The following is a 20,085-nucleotide window of genomic DNA, read 5'->3' on the forward strand; positions in this document are numbered from 1 at the left end:
ACGAGTCTACCGCTCTTAACCACTACACCACACTGGCTCTCGAACTAGAGAGAACATAACTTTTAATACCGTGTTTCTCATATTTTAAGTCATCCCTACAAAATAAGCCATGGCAGGATTTTCCTGAGTTGAAGAAATATAAGACATACCCCAAAAATAAGCCATACCCATGAGCTGCAGACCGCCAAGCGCCCCAGCCAGCCAGCGGGACCAAGCACGACGGCCGCGGCAGGAGGAGGAGGCGGCCTGCCGGGTCGGTGCTCAGCAGCGCTGCGCGGAGCGCCCCAAGCCTCCTGCCCTGTTGCTGCTGCTGGCTCCAGGAGGCTTGGGGAGCTCTGCGTGGCGTTGCTGGGCGCCGACCCGGCAGGCTGCCTCCAGGAGCCAGCAGCAGCGAGTCCGAGGATCTCGCTGGCTTCCTCCGTCCCCTTGATTTCTGGGTTGAAGAGTTGGTTTGGAGAGGCGGACGGCAGAAAGAGTGAGTGAGTGTGTGTGTGTGTGTGTGTGTGTGAGAGAGAGAGAGAGAGAGAGAGAGAGAGAGAGAGAGAGAGAGAGAGAGAGAAGAAAACAAGCCCTCCCTTGCTGGTCAGGGGGTGGGAGAAAGGTCCCAGATTCTCAAGGTTCCCCCTCCTCCCTCTCCGATTTTAATGGGTGTTTGGCTGCAGCGGCGGCATCCCCAGTCTGCCTATGTGAACAAGAGGGGAAGAGCGAGAGCTGTGGAATGCCATCCTGCAATGCTGAAAGTTTTAAAGTCATTGTGTGCAAGGCAGTCCTATACATCCTCTACTCCAAAGTAAGCACCACTGAGTTCAATGGAACTTACTCCCAGGAAAGAGGAGTTAAGTTGTGATTTCCGCTCCCTGCTCTGTTGCCTCGCTCGCTTTCTCACCTCCGCGAACCTCCCCCGCCCCGTCCTTCTTTCTTCCTCCCCCTCCCCTTTTCAGCGATCCTCTTTTCCTCCCTGCCCCCCCCCACCTGCACTCCGATGTCTGATTAAACGAGAAGGAAGTTTGGAAGTGAAGGCTGCGAAGCTCTCCCTTTAAGAGGCAGCCTGCAATGCCGAATTGTTGAAATTGCCTTTGCAGGCTGCCTCTTAAAGGGAGAGCTTCACTCCCACACTTCCTTCTCATTTAATCAGACACCGGAGCCCGGGTAAGCGAGGCAACGGAGCAGGGAGGCAACGGAGCAGGGAGGAGACGTTTGTTCAAGCAGGGCGGGGGAGGAAACCCACCCGATCACTTCTTGGAGTGGTTTAAAGCCACAGCATCCCCTGGTAAAAGGCTGAGATTTCTTCACCAGCCCTGTTTACCTGCTACAGCCTTTCACCTTCTTCCCCCAGTCTTCCCCCAGTGTATTTTAAGACATCCCTTGAAAATAAGCCATATGCTTATTTTTCTTGAGTAAAATAAATATAAGACGTGTCTTAAAATAGGAGAAACACGGTACAAGCAGTTTTTAAAAATGCAGCTGCTGAGCACTGTTTTAAAAACAGGCACTTCCTCTCTCTCACACACACAGAGGAAAAACACCTATTTTAGTATAATGTCTGCCCCAAAACTATAAAGGAGAGTATGCTTTTGTGCCTCCAAATAATTCTTTTTACTGTCATGCAAATGTATGGGAAATTAACTGATTCATCTTTACATTAAAGCAATCTTAATTGATGCATTGTACAGGTTTTATGAAGAGCCCCTGATTTTGTACATTTTCATTGCCTTCTGATACCCTACACCAGCCTTCTCTTTCCAGTTATTGTTGGATTCCAACTCCCATTGACTCCAGATAGCATTATCAGAGATTATGGCAGTACTCTAACAACACCTGGAGGGCACCAGGTTGCAGAAGGCAACCTGGTGCATCTATTGTGTCTACAACAGCTTGTGCTATCGCCTGTAGGAAGGGATGCAGGTGGCGCTATGGTCTAAACCACAGAGCCTAGGGCTTGCCCATCCGAAGGTCAGCGGTTCAAATCCCCATGACAGGGTGAGCTCCCGTTGTTTGGTCCCAGCTCCTGCCAACCTAGCAGTTCGAAAGCACGTCAAAAGTGCAAGTAGATAAATAGGTACCGCTCCGGTGGGAAGGTAAATGGCATTTCCGTGTGTTGCTCTGGTTCGCCAGAAGTGGCTTAGTCATGCTGGCCACATGACCCAGAAACTGTCTGCAGACAAGCGCTGGCTCCCTCGGCCTATAGAGCGAGATGAGCACGCAACCCCAGAGTCATCCGCGACTGGACCTAATGGTCAGGGGTACCTTTACCTTTACCTATCGCCTGTAGAAACTGTGTGTGGCCATCACCGGCCAGCAAATTGAGGTTTTCCCAGGCTTAAGCGGTTCACCTGTTTTTTCTTTAAGTCTCTCAGGGCTGCAATGTCATCTGGGGAATCAGACGGGACACTTGTGACAACTCCAGTGCCTTAAAAGCAGGAAACACATATTATCCCATTTGCATTTTTTATGACAAAATTCACACTAAAAATGCAAAGTTAATTGCAAATATTCCAAAAGGTTTCTATGTCCAGTTAATGCTAATTAAAAATTAGCCACATCTTTTGACTAGAGCAGCAGGAGTGGGATTATTCACATATTTCAGTCATACGGCTGAGTTAGCTTTTTAAAAGCAACTACAGCTCTTTAAGTTTACATTGAAGCAACACAATGGTTTAGCATAATGTGTAGAAGCTTAAGTGAGCCTTAGGCACCAGGAATTCAGAAAGTTTAGTCTAATGCATTTCCCCCCCTCCACCTGAACCAATTATTATGCATTGGTATTTACTATGAATTGGTGTTTTCTGGCAGAATAAGTGAGCCAGCCTACAGAAGGTTAATTGTCTCTTCCACTCACCAAGGCAGGAACCACATGATATGAATTTCATCACTTCCTCCACTCATTCTTGCTTTTGTTAGTTATGTCTCCCTTGTTTATCTGTAGCCTTTAAAGTTACTTCTGTCTCTTTACTGTTGTTGTTTTTTAATAAGTATTTTTCTCTGCAAGATACTATCTTTTCTCTAATAGGCTCTGTTATGGAAGTAAACTAATGAGAGAGGAAGGAGGAGTGGAGAAATTTACAAAATTATTGTTGCATGATTCCTGCCTGGGTGAGTTGAAGAGCACAATTAACCTACCATAGGTTTCTCACATTCTGCCAGGAACAAGTGTGGTTAACATTAACTATAGTTAACTAAAGTTTGTTTGAAACAATCTGACTTGAAAATAAACCACAATTAATGTCAACAACACAGTGCTGGTTTGCACAAAACACTAAACCTCAGCTAAGCAAAACTGAAAGCAAAACTTCTGAACTCCTTTTTCCAGAAGTGTAGAAGGACGGGAAGGGAGGGGCATGTGAACCAGAAACCTGCCTGTCTGGTACGCATCACACTAAGTGTTGGTTTAGTGCAGATGGAGAATTTCATTTGGTCTGCATTTTTCAGCAACCTGACCTAATTTGCACCTCCCAAACCCTTCAATTTTACACTTCTCTGGTTTTTGTGATATAGTCCACAGCTTTAAAAAACAATACAATGAATTTGAAATTTTCATTTTTTAGGATAGACTACATTTAGAATACATTTAGGGACGCAGGTTGCAGAAGACTGTCCTACCCCAATACATCTATTGTGTCTACAACAAATAGCTTGTGCTATCGCCTGTAGGAAGGGACACGGGTGGCGCTATGGTCTAAACCAGAGCCTAGGGCTTGCCGATCAGAAGGTTGGCGGTTCGAATCCCCCACGACGGGGTGAGCTCCCGTTGTTTGGTCCCTGCTCCTGCCAACCTAGCAGTTCGAAAGCACGTCAGAATGCAAGTAGATAAATAGGAACCGCTACAGCGGGAAGGTAAACGGCATTTCCATGTGCTGCTCTGGTTTGCCAGAAGTGGCTTTGTCATGCTGGCCACGTGACCTGGAAGCTATACGCCGGCTCCCTCGGCCAATAATGCGAGATGAGCGCGCAACCCCAGAGATGGTCACGACTGGACCTAATGATCAGGGGTCCCTTTACCTTTAACTTACAATTAGAAATGTGTATGAAATACATATTTAAATGTGTATCTTGTTATTAAACATGTGTTTAAATATGAATTTGCATACTGATATTTTTTTTAAAAAAAAGAATTAATGCAGAAATGGGATAGAATGGGCTTACGCCAAGAGAAAATAATTATATCTGCGCACAATCTGCAACTGATGCAGAAGAAGGTACAGCAACCTTACCTTTATCTTCTTTAATAGTCAACATAGGGAGAGTGTAGATGACTTTATAGGATGTTAGAGGGGCAGAGAGAGCAGCTCCAAGGATCTCCTACTCAAAAAAAGAAACATTTTTAAAGATGAGGCAACTGCCACATTATGGCCATTAGGATCACTTACAAATGAAACATCCTAGTGTCTTCATTTTACACACAGTTTCTCCAAAACCAAGTTGCAATATTTTACTTTTTTGCTTACAGAAAAGGTCAAATGCAACACAGAAATGCTAGGGAAGGCACAGAAACCAGACCAGAATGCAACTGCAACAGCTGAGTAAGGCATTAAGTAGCAGATTTGTATTATATATGTATACATACAAAACATACGTTTTTGCAGTGCTATGCTTTTGTATGAGAATTTGCCCTTTAGCACGGTATCATTTTAACCACATAAATGCTGGTTCTGAAGATGACTGCACTGTTATTTTCAAGATTATGTAGAGATTCCAACAACATCTGGAGGGCTTGCTTAGCCATTTCTGCACTAGTGGAATCCTTAAGTTCCAAGTTAAACATTTCTCAAAGTTTGCCTGCCTGTATAGGGGCACATCCTCTGCCTCATGAATCACTTTAACAATAGATGACACTATTGCTCACCTCTCCCATCAGCTCCTTCACGACAGGAACTACACCATTAGTTTTTGTAAAGCCCTGGTAGGACATATTCCTGGCAGCTCTCTGTGTGCAAACAAAAATATCCCCATTCAGGGTCTCAAAGCCAATATACTTCATATCAGGGCGAACCCAGCAATTAGTCTGCCCAAACATGGTCTCCGGTCTCAGAGTTGCAGCTACTAGGAAGATATTCTTTCCTTTAAGGCCACTGTGAAAATAAAGGAGAAGTTGTCTAGAAAAGTATTTGAGAATATGACCATTCCCAAGGAAGTCCCCCAAAGGAAAACGTGTGTGGAGTTAAAGCTACGTATTAGAAATTCTACCCCTTTATTTCTGACAGTTTCTATATAATAAATGTCATCTATGGGATCCCTAATCAAATTAACCTGGCAATGTAAAAAAGACTTATTAGCCAAGATGCCGATAATTACCTTAGCTTTACAGGATAAGGTTCAACCACCTTCATTTTGATTAGTGTGTATTCTTGAGGTCCAACACCCTAAGAGACAATACATGAACAATAATGAGCATGCCACTTCCATTATTCATTCTGATCAGATGCCCAGAGGCAAACTAGAACGGACTGCATGTCAGCGACTATCCCTACTAATTGACAGCAGTTAAGATAAGCCATGATGTATCCTTTCTAAGATAAAACTTTCAGAAAGCTAAAATAAATAAGTTGGGAATGTGCGGGAAAATCTAACATAAAAATGCAAGCTTCCAGTTAAACAAATGCACTGGTCAAGATCTAAATAGATTGGCCAATGTAATTTCTTATTTTTGTCCTTTTGCGCTCTGAAAAAACTTATTCCTGCTTCCATATCAAACTATTTCTACAAGACTTCTGTTTTAGTACTTTCTGATACTGTACAGATTTTGCCTAAACCCCTTTAGGTTCTCATTTAGATATTTAAAGTAATTAAGTGAGCATTCAAATAGACTATAAATGCTTTATTTTCCTCAGTCCAAATGCAGTATATCATTAGTAGTCAAATGAATCAAAAATCCTTTGTTACCTCCCCAGTTTGCCTGTCATGATCCATGCATGGTTGTCCATCTTTTGGAGAATAAATGGTGTATCTAAAAGACAAATTAAATGCATTATTTAGAAAAGTGCAAGAGAGATTGAACAGGAAATCCTTTGTGTTTAGAAGGTGACAATGCCAGCTTAAAATGAAATTCAGGCGCTCTCAATGGTTTCCTCATAGCTGAATAATTTCAAGGAGAAAGCTGCTATCTAGAATGGACTGAAGAGGGCAGTGTTTCATGTTTTCTATTTGGCTTTCACTTCCCACAGAAGATCCTCAATCTATGGTAAGTCAAAATACCTGGCTAACATAGGCACTCTTTATTACTTTATTGAAACAGAATGCCATCTATCTAGTCAGTATAGAAGTAGGTGTATATCACATGACCCCCCTGTTTGCAGGAGCTAGTTTTGGGGGTGCAAAACAACAGCACCTGTACCAATATAATTAATTATCTACTCAATTTACCAAATGCAGAATAATAATTTGCAATTTTGACAATTGCTTCTATTAATTTGATCATTTATTTTACTTCATTTGATAAGGAAACTATTGATCAAGTCAATAATTCTCATTTCCTAACTGGGATAATTCAGTCGAAGTTTAAAGGCGCACATGTACTCTCCAACATTTGACAGAATTATCCACAAGCACTCACACCAAAGAAGCTATTGGCTATTGGACTGGTGAGCTCAGAAAGCCTATAATCAAAGAATTCCCCAGGCCATGTTTATGAAATGGTACACATTACTAAGCAAGAGGATACTTCAATCAATTCTTCAAGTTTTATAGAATGGATATATTAAAGGACTACCTTACCGATTCCCAAATTTAACTTTATTTCTTTCCCTCAGAGTTAGAAATTGCCATCGTACAAAAGAATCATAATAGGGGTTGACATCAGTGGTGACAAAGGAACGTCTCCAGTCTACCTAGAAATTCATAAAAATGAAGAGTTGCATGATGTTCCAAAAGTTTATATGGAAACTCTGTGTCACCATCAAGAGTTCTCACAAATTGTGAAACTAATTCCAAGAGGACTTTAGAACAGCATTGCCTCCATTCCACATGGCGTGGCAAGATGAATATAAAAGCTAAGGGACTTTCAAAAGCAAAAAGTCATATGCCATGGGCATTAGTTGTTTAAAATGAAAAAAGTAAACGTTTCCAACTTTGTAATTCCTGCAACAGTAATTGCTGATGTAACTCAATCTTTCAAAGCTATTTCCCCTCTAAATAAGAATAACCAAAACATTTGCTATAAGTAGGCAGATGTTTATGAAACACTGTTACAGCTGATATCAAACTTTGTGACTCAACATTTTATTTCTAAAAGATCTACAGCATAACATCACAGGGTCACTCAGAGGAAATAAAATTAACCTAAGAGAAAGACTTTTTAAAAGTTATACTTTTAGAATAAACAAGTACCTTCAGTCCCATGCTCTTTAAATCTTGAATAGCCAAGGGTGGGAAGTAATCAAGCCAATGTTCAGCCTCTGAAAATTTCACTATTTCTTCATCAGAGAGACCTAAAGATTTCATGATCCCCCATTGATACTTTGAAGAGCCAGCCTTGGCAGCAGCCTTACTCTTCAAAGAAAAGAAGAAGGCAAAGTAAATAGACTAAGTAAAGCAGACTATGTCAGTTTTATTATATTCATAAGTGTAGGATGAACACGTCCATTAATTTTTTGCACATTTATGGATGATATATGCAAGTCTACATCTGTACCCCAGAGGTGCAAACAATCTTACAACAGCACCATAAAGCATTTATATATTTAATTATACCTTTTTGCCTTTAGCCTTGTCTTTGATGACCACTTCTTCCCCCTTTGGCACTTCCTCTTCCTCCTCCTCTTCATCGGGGAATTCTGGTGGACAGCCATATAGCTCCATTTCTCTTTTCAACTTATCTGCACATGCCTATGGGAAAATCCAGAGTGACTCAGTGAGTATAGTTGGATCAATGATTCAACAGTGCAAGGCTTGGGATAAAATATTTTGGCAATTCCAAACTTGCTGCCAAAGAAAGACCAGGTGTCAGGATGCTGATGAATACTTATTGGTGGTCCAATATGCTTATTTGCTTGTGCAGCTTCCAGATATCTGTGCACATATATAAAGCCCCTAAAGACAGACTTTTGGCTGAAACATGCCAGGCTAACAATAAATATTCATTTAACAATAAATATTCATCAGCATCCTGGCACTTGGTCTCTCGTTTTGACGGTTCATTTTGTGGATGCTTCCTGGAGGTTTTTCCTCTGCAATTCCAAACCTGGCATCACATCTTCAATTGAAGTTGACAGTGTAGTAAGTGATCTGCCATGCCAGTCCCTCAAAGGGCTGGCTGGCTGGCTGACTTATGGTGTGCAAAAAAATTAAAGAAGGGGTCTCTTCATTTTAGCTTCAAAATGAAATGATGAAAAGAAATGCTCTGCACCAGCAACTAGAGCTAACTTACTAGAAACCATAGAAATAAACAAGCTGTTACTCTACTACATTTTCTTCGTAATACCAGAAACACGGGAGATACTAGGACATTATGGTCGGGATCCAAAGGACCATGTAACTACTTCCATGTAACAGAGACTTGGAATGAGTGGTCGAACATCTGCTTGCTATCCCTAGCAAACTGTTTTTGAAGCAGAATGTGACATGTTCAAAGGTGGGGGGAGAGAGAGAGAGAGAATTAAAAATCCCACTAGGGATGCCCAAACCCTTCAGCACACCCAACAGATCTGCGGGTCCTGAGAAAATTCTAAACCCATATATGGAAGCAACTGCTATGCCACTCATATGAATACTGATTACTATGACAAAGAACTCATTCAAACAGCTATGCTAAACCAGAATTTTCACATCTTTTACCACAACACACCTATGTGGATGTTTTATACCTACTGAACTCCAAATCTAAAACATGTCACACAAACCACTTTGTTTCTAAACTCAGAATCTGTGTACCCGTGCTACAAAAATTGAATGGTTTTTTAAAAAAAATATTTTATTTTTAGAAAAACTCATACAGCATAAGAGCCAAAAAGGAAGAAGAAAACAAAATCCTAATTTTACCTTAATGGGCATGCCTGTACAATGTAGTCCAAAAGGGAACAAGCAGCTTTTTCCTTTTAGTTTCTGGTACCCAATTGCAAACTGTGGGAAATAGGATCACAATGGCAATAATATAGCATATACCAAGTAAGCTTCTGAGTTTCAAGAAAAATAAAGGGAGGGGGAGAGCATGCAGGACTGGAAAAATAGGTGGGATCAAAAATAAATGGGTGGTTTAGAAGTACTGTACAGTATTAAGAAGTGCTTGCATTTAGTTGTAAACATTGAAAATGCTTTTAAGACACACACTTTCCTTCTGCTATTTGTGGTACTACAATTGCCACAACACACAATTTGAAAGGAACAGAAAAAGCAAAGTTATTAATTCCCAGCTAAGTTACTGAGTTCATAGAACGACTTCTGCTCATGCAATGGAATTTCTTCTCCCTCTCTTCCCTGCTCCAACCCCTGCAATCTGCCCCAGTGCAAATCATTGCCTGAGCTCAATGGATACAGCCCAATGTCTTCACAAAAGAGATTTTAGAGAGCTTCTACTCCCTAGAGCAAAGAAAAATTCTACAGTGATTTAAATTTTCTGTTTGCTCAAAATCTCTGCACAGGGAACAATACATTGTTTTAAGTTAATATAAAACAGTTATCTGACCAGGTTACGAGAAATAAAACTTTAACAACTACTAAAACCTCCATTTACCCCCCAGTAAGGATAAGCAGACCCAGGTGGCACTGTGGGTTAAACCACAGAGTCTAGGGCTTGCTGATCAGAAGGTCGGCGGTTCGAATCCCCGCAACGGGGTGAGCTCCCGTTGCTTGGTCCCAGCTCCTGCCCACCTAGCAGTTCGAAAGCACCTCAAAGTGCAAGTAGATAAATAGGGACCGCTCCGGCGGGAAGGTAAACGGCGTTTCCGTGTGCTGCTCTGGTTTGCCAGAAGCGGCTTAGTCATACTTAGTCAAACATGACCCGGAAGCTGTCTGCGGACAAACGCCGGCTCCCTCGGCCTATAGAGCGAGATGAGCGCCGCAACCCCAGAGTCGGACACAATTGGACCTGGACCTGATGGTCAGGGGGCCCTTTACCTTTACCTTTTTTTAAGGATAAGCACAAATAAAAACACCTTGCAAATATTTGAAAGCTGTGTTGTGTAAGCGGATCTCTGAAGAATGTCAACAGTGATATAAATCACTGAGGACACCCCTCTGTATACCAACGCTTCTTGCTCTGAAACACAGATAATATGCAAGAGGGAGTTTTCTAGGTCAGTCTACAGCAGCCTTCTCCAACCTGGCATCCTCCAGATGTTTTGAACTCTTTTAACCTTCAGACTTGGGAAGCACAGGTTGCACTGTGGGTTAAACCACTGAGCTTAGGGCTTGCCGATCAGAAGGTCGGCGGTTCGAATCCCTGTGATGGGGTGAGCTCCCATTGCTCGGTCCCAGCTCCTGCCAACCTAGCAGTTTGAAAGCACATCAAAGTGCAAGTAGGTAAATAGGTACCGCTCTGGAGGGAAGGTAAACGGTGTTTCCATGCGCTGCTCTGGTTCGCCAGAAAGCGGCCTAGTCATGCTGGCCACATGACCCAGAAGGTGTCTGTGGACAAACGCTGGCTCCCTCGGCCAGTAAAGCGAGATGAGCACCGCAACCCCAGAGTCGTCTGCGACTGGACCTAACGGTCAGGGGTCCCTTTACCTTTACCTTTAACCTTCAGACTTAGCGAAATGGCCAATAGGCAGGGAGAATGGCAGGTGTGCTCCAACAGCATCTGGAGGTCACCAGGCTAGGAAAAGTTGGCCTACATTTAAATGGCTCAAGGACTGAACAAGAACACTTATTTTCCCTGGTGAGGCTTGTTGCTAACAAGGAAAATTTCTTACCTCACATTTGGATACGGAAAACGTGTGTCCTAGGTGAAGCCGGCCATTCATGTATGGATACGGAAAGGTGGCAAAGTACTTGCCATTGCTAAATGGAGATTGCAAAACAAAAAAATGTGCATCAAATGATCCGCAGAAACTAAACTAAAAAATTACAAATACTACAATTCTATATTTCCTTATTCAGGGATGTGTGATGTAGAAGTGTTTAAGAAAGATGCTGCATACAACCACATCAGTACCTGCTAAAGGGCAAATGCACTGACTCCTGTATAAACACTAAAAATGTCATAAATTGGGTCTGCCGTCCTTTAAAGATTCACTTTTAAACTACACTTCTAAACACACTCACCAGGGAATAAATCCTATTGCACTCAACTGAACCTGAGTAAGAATGCATAGGATTGCATTGTCATCAATATGAGTTTTATTGAAATGAGTGATTAAATGTCCATCCAAGTAAATAAAAACTCCAGAGGAAGATGACAAGGATATGTAGCATAGCAGGAATCATATTTGAAAAAGTATTCCCTCTTATGTGATAGAAATGTTCTTTGAAGGTAATATCTAGTTGCTGCACCTATCACAAGCCACTACTGGCACTTTCTTTAAATATGTTATTTAAATACAGTGGGACCTCGAGTTACGAGCTACTCGACAGCCGACGTTTTCAAGTTACGAGCGGCTAAAGTGGCCGCGCGCTTCGGCATCCGAACAAAAAACCCGTTCGTGGCTAGATGCGGTTTCCTCGACTTACTAATTTTTTCGTTTCCAATGCATCCCTATAGGAAACCACTTTTCCTATGGGAAACTCGACTTACGGAGTTTTCGACCTACGAGTGTGCATTTGGAACGGATTAAATTCGTAAGTCGAGGTCCCACTGTATGTTCTTCTGATGATCACCTAAAATCCTTTAAATTGCATAGAAAAAACCCCTAACACCTTCTGGGTACATAATCAATTAACAGAATTTTAAAATATTTATGTCTTGCTTTTCAAACCAATTTTTTCCATGTGACATGTTTAAAAAATAAAATAGAGCACTAAAAATGTCATTCCAGCATTAAAAACCAGAAGAAAAGTAGCATAATCACAACAAAACTTTAGCCTTACAAAGTACAGTAAAAGTGTTTTGAGCAGTTTATCGTTATAATGCTTACACATGCAAATCAACAATCATAAAAGTGCTCTGCAAGTAACAGTTGGGGTTGAGGTGAACCCCATTAAACCAATTTCTGTCTTCTGCTCCTGTTCTTCACTATCTCCGCCTGCAGGGTCATCCACAGCTTTCCCCACTTGTAGGAAAATTAGAATCCGTTTTTTGTGCAGTTAACTGGAGCCTAATTTATTCATTATCACCTTTGGTTACTGTCCAAATTAGAACTGACATGGAATGTTATAAAGAGGGTTGTATTCAGTAGTGACTTTGCACCAGCAAAAAGCACAGAGCCCATGTAATTTTTGCAAACACCCCGTTTCCCACTGCTGTTCTCACTATCGTAAAGTGTTCTGAAGGGTATTCTAATCCACAGGAGCAGCATATCAGGGGTGCCAGTCATTGCAATGGACAGGGAGTGCTGAAGAAGATTGGATGCACCGCTTTATATGCATAGCTGCCAAGTTTTCCCTTTTCTCACGAGGAAGCCTATTCAGCATAAGGGAAAATCCCTTTAAAAAAGGGATAACTTGGCAGCTATGTTCATATGCACTTTCCACCACTGCGTTCAACTCAGAAAGCGATTTAAAAGGAAAAGCTACCAGCTAAGCATCAAGTTTTAGTTTCTTTCATAAATGTAAAACAAGCTCCTTACACCTTCTTCCATTCACAGTTAAAATTTAATCTTACGTCATTCAGGCTACAATCCCATCCATATTTATTCAGTTCACTGAATGCAAACTAAATGAGATGGTTTCCTACCCCCACCCCCAACTCCCCCACACAACAGAATGCTCCCAATCGGGATGGGGGTGGTTGTGTTGACAGATAGATAGATAGATAGATAGATGACAGATAGATCATTCACAAAATTGCTATTTGCATGAATGCTATCTTCCCCAGTTTTCCCCTCAGTGGGACTTCTGAACTGTGTTAATCCTGGAAAGACACGATTTCTACAAAATACAGGTTAAACACTTCCTAAAGCAATATCAAAATTGTGGACAACATTTACTAATATTAAAGAACTATACCAAGAATATAGTGTTGCAATAAAATTCTTTTATAGACTGCATGGCTCTTTAAGAACACAATGCAACTGTTGATACAAATGTACAAATAGTTCAAGTTCCCATGCTAGAGAAAAAACTGACAGACAAAAAACTGGCTGGAATCTCCTCAATGGCTGTTCAGGTATTTTAATGGTGCTAATTGCCATAGCTATCCAAATGCGAATTCACAATAGCATGCAAAGTCAATCAAACAGGTACAACTGAGACTCAAGACACCAATCCCAATTCAGGGCTCCTCAAAAGCCACAGTGAACCAAACCTTCAATATTCTGCACATTGCCCCCTCTAGTTTTTGTTATAATTCTAGAAAGAGTGTCCTCACCTTTTGTGGTTTGCAGCATCTGCTGCGTTAACCTCAAATGCTCCCTCATCATGCCACTTCTTTTGGATTTCCTTTTCAATTGTCTTCAAGAAGTCCACTTTAGCTGTCCCCTTCCGTTCCTTAAAGAAGAAGACAAATCTATTAGAGCAAGTGATTGGTTTAAAAGTCAATAAACACCTACACAGAATCTCACTGGAATATTACAATCTACTATGTACAGAACCTATCACATACCCTCCACAACATTAATCAAGCAAGATGTTTCCTATACAGTGTTCAAGGTTACTGCATTAAAAAGAAGTTATGAGCATTTACAGGAAAATACTTTAAAGTTCTACCCATGCTTCCATATGAGCTTAGATCCTAGTGTGGTTTTTTAAAAAAAATATCAATACTGCAAGATGTCAAGGTCAGTTTGCCAAAAAAACCTCATTTATTAGTTGCTGCCACACATTAAAAACCATCTTGACATCATTAATAAGCAAAATGTCTGGCATTATTATGTACAACACCTTGAGGCATATGCAAAAGGAAAATAATAAATCTCCACATTTTAAAATTTATTATTATTATTGGCAGTCTGCAATATGAGGCTCTCTTCAGAGTTCATTATGTGATCTTCAGAGTTTGATACATTTCTGCATACTCTGCACAGCAAAGGAACGGGACCACATTGAGGGACTGAACTATCCCATTTCAGAGAAGTAAGGTAAGCTTTGCCCTTATCAAAACATTGTGCCTAGTTTAGAACTTTAATCCTACCTGTCCCCTTAAACAATGCACTCATGTCTGCAGGAGGAAATAAATGGGGTACAGTTAGGGTCTCAGTTACAAGGACGCCTAAACAAGGTCTCTGTCAAAAGTGTGACAAAATTTTAGAGCTTTCTTAGTCTGGTTAATTAGCCCATAATTACATCATTATCTCAAATACTTTATGGTTTGGAGTTGCTTTTAAATAAAAAAAAGTATAACTGAAAAGATTTTCTCTTGGAAAAAGATACAATTTAAGAATTAAAGTAATGCCTAGGCACAGAAAGTGTGAAAGCAAGTTACTTTTATAAGGCAGATACTTTTGCTTGAAGATCTAGGAGAAAGAAATACACACACAGGTGACATCTAATTACAAAATGCTCATCTGCATAAAACTACTTTGCAGCATATTCACTGACAGCACTGAAACTAAATAAATTTTAATCTGTCATACTCTAACTACATTTCTTCAGCTGGATAGTCTTGGTGCCTTTAAATTGGAGACTGAGGTTCTATGCAAGCTCAAACACAATCGGACAATTCTTCCTGACTAGTGGAGCATGAAAATTTTGAACCCAGCCTGTCATATTATTGGTTAGTGAGGCAAAGAGCAGTCGAACCAGTGTCACCACGAACACATCAGATTTATTACATCTGAAGCAGTTAGCAGCACATTATATAGAGGAACCAGGCAGAAAGCATTCAGAAGTGGTCATCATCACTGCCATCACCACCACCCGCCTTGCATCCTCACTAATGCTTGATTTCTTACCATGTTTTAATTTGTTGGAAACCGCCCAGAGTGGCTGGGGTAACCCAGTCAGATGGGCAGCAAATAAATAATAAATTATTAATATTATCCTGAAAATATAATATGACCTCTACATTGACCACAATATGTAGGCAGACTTAGGCCGGGGAAGGCAGTTTTGCAGATCCTGAAGCATATGGGACTTTAAAATCAATAACCAGCACTTTAAGTTGGAGCCGCAAACATACTAGAAGCCAATGCAGATACAGCTAATATAGCAATATGATCAAAAAGACCCAACGCACCTATTTCCATGATCATTAATCAAGTTTGAAAACAGGCATCTTACATTTAAAATGAAAGCTCCTTGACACGTACTCACAACTTTTGATGCAACGTATCATACTTCAAAAATGAATTTATGATGTTCACTTTCAGCAGATCAACCACATCAATAATGCAGAGGGGCTGTCCCACCCCAAAAGGCTCAGGACCACTGGCCTTTCTCAGGAAAGGAACTCTAATGTTGCTAATAAATAGGGGGCCGGTAAAGTAAGGCAAGACACCATAAGGTATCTATAAAATACATAAGACTTAATACAAATTGTCCATCAACACAACCGTTAGACAAATTTTGCCTGAAGACCCTAACAAACATGCCATTTTTTGTTAAATGGATTACACAACTCTCACTTTCCCCATAAAGAACAGAGCTCAGAGACGATGAAGGAGACAAACCCGGATGGGATTTTATATCTTTAACAGTTGCATAATATATATAACTTCAACAAATACAGCTTTTCTCATCTCTAAATGGCAAGCTGTATTTGCCATGGTTCTCTCATCTACTTTACTATTAAAGGCACAACGTTCAGCCACGAAACTATGCTGACCAGATACACAGGATACTGTTCAGGAAGGAAAAGGAGTTTCCAGCATATAATCTCAACCCTTCTCCACAGCACTACTGCTGAGGATTTTTAACAACTTTTAAAATCGTGAGACCTTCTATAGTGCAGTATGTCCAACTACTGTATTCTAAACAATAAATAATGGGATACCTCAGGGTAAGAGATAAAAGACACTTGAAAGGAAACTTCTTGAATTTGAGGCGATCTAATGGAGCCCACCGCATACTACCCAATCACAACCCCGACAAATATCTTAAAATAAGCATATGCAACTTGCTTGCTTAGCGTGAAACACGTTTAGCGATTTGACATGGAAATGCCAAAGAAGCCGCCTTATAACTGACGGAGCTGTCACAGCAATAGGAAGCCCATAGGAAGGGAGGGGGTCGGTGGCTGGTCGGCCTTCCTTCATTCCCTTCTCCTTGCAGGGGAGGGGTCCATTTTCTGGTCCAAGCCCCCAAAAAAACGCAAACTACCCCCCCCCATCTGCGACCACCCAAAATCAGCAGCCGCGGGAATATTCACCGTCATTGCTCCCAAGCTTCTTCAGCCAACAGCTGCTCTCACGGCTCGAACCTCCTCCACTCCACGCTGCCGGTTCCCCCACAATGCACCGAGAGCGCTGGTGTAATCCGCTTCCTTCGCAGAGGCTGTTGGGAGCTGGAGTCCACACGCTGCGAAAGCAAACGTCGACAAGGCTGTAGAACTGCAACTCCCGAAAGGCATCGCGCTCGCCGGTTAGTTCTTCACGATCCGAGCTTTCCTAGAACGGACTACGATTCCCCTAATGCACAGGGTCTGAGAGCCGCACCAATGTCTAAGAACAGGGGTGTCCGAACCTTTAATTCTCTTGGTCGGATTCCGCAGGGGGTGGGCGCTATAGCTGTCCTTTTCGTTGTTGTTTCCTCCACCCTCCCGCTTTGTCCACGTGACTACAAAGAACTGACAGTTTGGGAATACAGTACAGTATCCTTTGATTCCTCCTTCACGCTTTAAAAAGAGCCCCTTTTGGCTATGCGATAGTATTGCAGGAGTCCTGCCCTGACACCCCGTAAGAGCGTTAGCTTTTTTTAACAGGAGCAGAGACTATGTATTTTCACAGAATAGTTTTCTGCATAGTTCTCTCACAAGTATTAAAAGTCCCTGAAAGTTGTAGAAAACCTTGAAAAACGGGGGAAAGCTTCTACACCTTCAATGTCACATGCAGTCTGGGTGCAGAGGATAGTAGACACCCAAAGCAATCTTATTTGGGTGTATGTTTTCAGATACGAACCCCACCAAATTCACTATGCCAACTACTACCGACTAACTGGGGTTAGTGTTCCTGGTTACCCATTCACCTGGGATTGTCCCACTGTGTTCTGTGTGGAAATGTATAATAAATAAAATAAGCTGTAAAATAAATGTGCTGAAACAATGAGAAGCCTTTGTCAAAGCCTCTGTTTCAAAAATAGAAAGGTATGAAGGAATGATCAGAAGCTTTAACATCATGAAACTATATTAGCCCCAAGACACTGGTTCAGTTTGCAGATTATACATGGTATTCATTTATACAGATCCATAGACAAAACCTAAGGTCCACATAAAAACATGATAGAATACAGTAATGTTAAAATTAAAATTAAACAAATTTATTGTGCATTCTATACCTTTGTTCTTCAGCAGGGTGTGAAACTAATATACAACACTTACAGAACTGTTCTAACACACATCACTGGGTGATTTCAAAATGGCTGCCATTTCAAATTGCTGTTTACTCATTGTTCTTAATATAGCTATGTATCTTTGCCTGTTATCAGAAAGCAACATAATATTTACTATGGTATGCTCATGTACATAATAAATTGGAATGACCCACTACTAAAAGTTTAGTTAAACCAACTTTATGCCATGGGTCTTGAACCTTCTATCCACAGGCTTGAGCCAGCTGAAAATTAGAGGCCCACCAGTCATAAAATGGTAGTGTAAAGGCAGTGTCAGCCACAAAATGGTGGCAGATGGAGGCAGAGTGTGGCATAATTTTATTTATTTCATAAAACGTATATAACTGCTTGGTTGTTAAAGACAACAACCACTTCCAAGTAGTTTACAGAAAACAAAACCAGTCAAAGGTGTTTACAATTGGCAATTACTTTCACTTTCTACTAATATCTAATCCATCTTTGGAAATTGCTATACTAAATTCTTTGCCACAGCATTTTCTTGTGCCAAGGAATTCCATAGCTCAGTGTTTCTCGAGATAAGTAAAGACATTTACTCTCAGTGTATTGTAACTCAGCCTCCCCATTTCGGGTGGAATTCCCTGATCCAGAGGCTCTAAGTGGAGAATGCTATTTCTTTTACATTTTCCCCTTCCCTCTCAGAAAACTTTCAAAGTATTTTTTATCAATCTGTGATTTCTTCTCCCATTTTCCTTTCAAACTCCACCTGTACTTTATTTCCTTCCATCCCCAGGCTACCAGTTTATTTAATAACTTCCTACAGCTTTCTACTTTTATGACCTTCCTTTAAGTTCCCAATTTACTAATAATAATTTACTAATATTATTCAGAGTTTATTTCTTATTAACAATTATGATAATTAGCCTTTTATCTCCCTTTCTAATTTCTTTCAACAGGCCTTGTGGCTCTTTTCTTTCAAAGGAAGGATAACTTCCTTCCCTCCATCTGTCTTCCAGCCACCTTTACTCAGCATGCAAGGAGTTGCTCATATGGACACTGGCTATGGAATGGCTATGGAGCAGGGCAGACAAGCGAAGAGGCCCTGGGCAGGCTCTGGCACTGAGGCCCACCTGATATGGTCTGAGGACCATCATGTGCCCAGCTTCACAGTGTCTAGAGACAACCTTATAATAGGTGCATGTACATAAGTGTATCATAAGTGTCATAAGTCCTAGAATTCAAAGAAGCTTTCTTATCAGTAAGAATGATTCAACTTTATTATGTTTGCTGCTTTCCTTTCACAGTACAGTAAGCCTGCAACTTACATGCATTAACTTGTGCGTATTCAGCTTTATGCACACTGCAAAAGAAAAATTAAAGAGGGAGCAAGGTTCTGGGAAAAGTAACTATGGCAATCCCACCCGCCATTGAACCCAATGGGTTTTCACTATACACAATTTTAGTTTTAGGTGCAATCCCCAGAATATAACCCTCACTTAAGTTGTGGACTTTAAGGTATGTCAAGTAATTTCTCCCCCCCCAAAATCCAGTAATGCACTTTGTTACCATATCCTTTGTTCAGACATCATCAATCTCAACTGGAACTGGTTGTTCCTTGTATTGAGTGCACTGCTGCACGATCCAATACTGTACTTAGAAGTTCTATTGTCTCAATTGGGACTTACTCCCAGGTAAGTGTGTATAAGCTTTCTTGAAACGGATACTAAACGTAGTATTGCAGAACAAAGCAGGATCGCACCTTGCAAGCACACCTCTAGAAATAAAGTAGAGATGCACAGATCAGACCAATTTCCTACTGGGAAAAGACGAGTTCTGCACGGCACAATCCAAAGCGCAAGTCCAGATCACTGACGGTGTTCCAGTCACAGTGGGGCTAGGGGCAACCCCTAATAGCTACCGTAACAGCGGGAGATTTGGTTAAAATCTCTACATATCAAGGGGGCGGGGTTTAGATGCCATGAGGGCCCCACCCCCACTGGAGCACACGCAAGCTCAGAACTTTCTAGTGCGCGTTTAGGATTGCAGTTTACAAAGAAATGTCTCTAAGAAAGATTCCTATGTACGTTTACTCCTAATACGTATTCCACTGAGCTCGGAGCCAATAACTCGCAAGCGACCTTCCACTTACTAGAAATAAAATGGAAACTTTCCTTCCATGCTTTGGAAAACGCAGAGGACATACCATACTTTATTTGGTGGCAGTCTCATCCACTGGTTGTGTGCGTGTGTATGCCTGTGTCTGTTGGGGGCGGGATTGGACTCTGCACGCGCTCAGAGACAACCCCTTTCTTCGCAGTCACTGCGCACGTTCCCGAGCGCCATCTATACGGCGTGCCGAGGCCTGGCTCGAAGCCACAGGGCCGTCGGGAGCGGTGCCGACCCCCCCCTCTTCCCCGCTCACGTCGCTCGTGCGCCCGCAAAGGGTTTCACGCGTGCTGCCTCGACCTAGCCTGCTGCGGCCTTTCACCACTGACCCCCCCCCCACCCGCTCTCCCACTACCTCCGGCGGCCGCGGATTGGCTCACTCGACTCGAGGCCTTGCCACGCCATTGGCTCCGCCGGGAGACCGGGTGCCCGCCCCCCCCTCTCCGGCACCCA

At 41.8% G+C, this 20,085-nt stretch overlaps 1 protein-coding gene across 1 annotated transcript in view; it reads right to left on the reverse strand.

The window, feature by feature from the left end:
• LARS1 (leucyl-tRNA synthetase 1) overlaps positions 1 to 16,488 on the reverse strand; it is a 44,743-nt gene extending 28,255 nt beyond the window's left edge. Inside the window, exons 1-12 of the mRNA XM_035105335.2 lie at positions 16,331 to 16,488; positions 13,394 to 13,512; positions 10,842 to 10,929; positions 8,974 to 9,054; positions 7,687 to 7,821; positions 7,324 to 7,485; positions 6,712 to 6,824; positions 5,881 to 5,944; positions 5,293 to 5,360; positions 4,844 to 5,069; positions 4,212 to 4,299; positions 2,334 to 2,410 (exon numbers count right to left, since the gene is read on the reverse strand). Of these exons, the coding sequence (XP_034961226.1) occupies positions 2,334 to 2,410; positions 4,212 to 4,299; positions 4,844 to 5,069; positions 5,293 to 5,360; positions 5,881 to 5,944; positions 6,712 to 6,824; positions 7,324 to 7,485; positions 7,687 to 7,821; positions 8,974 to 9,054; positions 10,842 to 10,929; positions 13,394 to 13,512; positions 16,331 to 16,336 (1,227 nt within the window). The 5' untranslated portion in view covers positions 16,337 to 16,488. The remainder of the gene's footprint in view (positions 1 to 2,333; positions 2,411 to 4,211; positions 4,300 to 4,843; positions 5,070 to 5,292; positions 5,361 to 5,880; positions 5,945 to 6,711; positions 6,825 to 7,323; positions 7,486 to 7,686; positions 7,822 to 8,973; positions 9,055 to 10,841; positions 10,930 to 13,393; positions 13,513 to 16,330) is intronic.
• Between the last annotated feature and the right edge of the window lie 3,597 nt (positions 16,489 to 20,085).

Source organism: Zootoca vivipara, chromosome 2, assembly GCF_963506605.1.
Source record: "Zootoca vivipara chromosome 2, rZooViv1.1, whole genome shotgun sequence".
Classification (NCBI taxonomy): domain Eukaryota; kingdom Metazoa; phylum Chordata; class Lepidosauria; order Squamata; family Lacertidae; genus Zootoca; species Zootoca vivipara.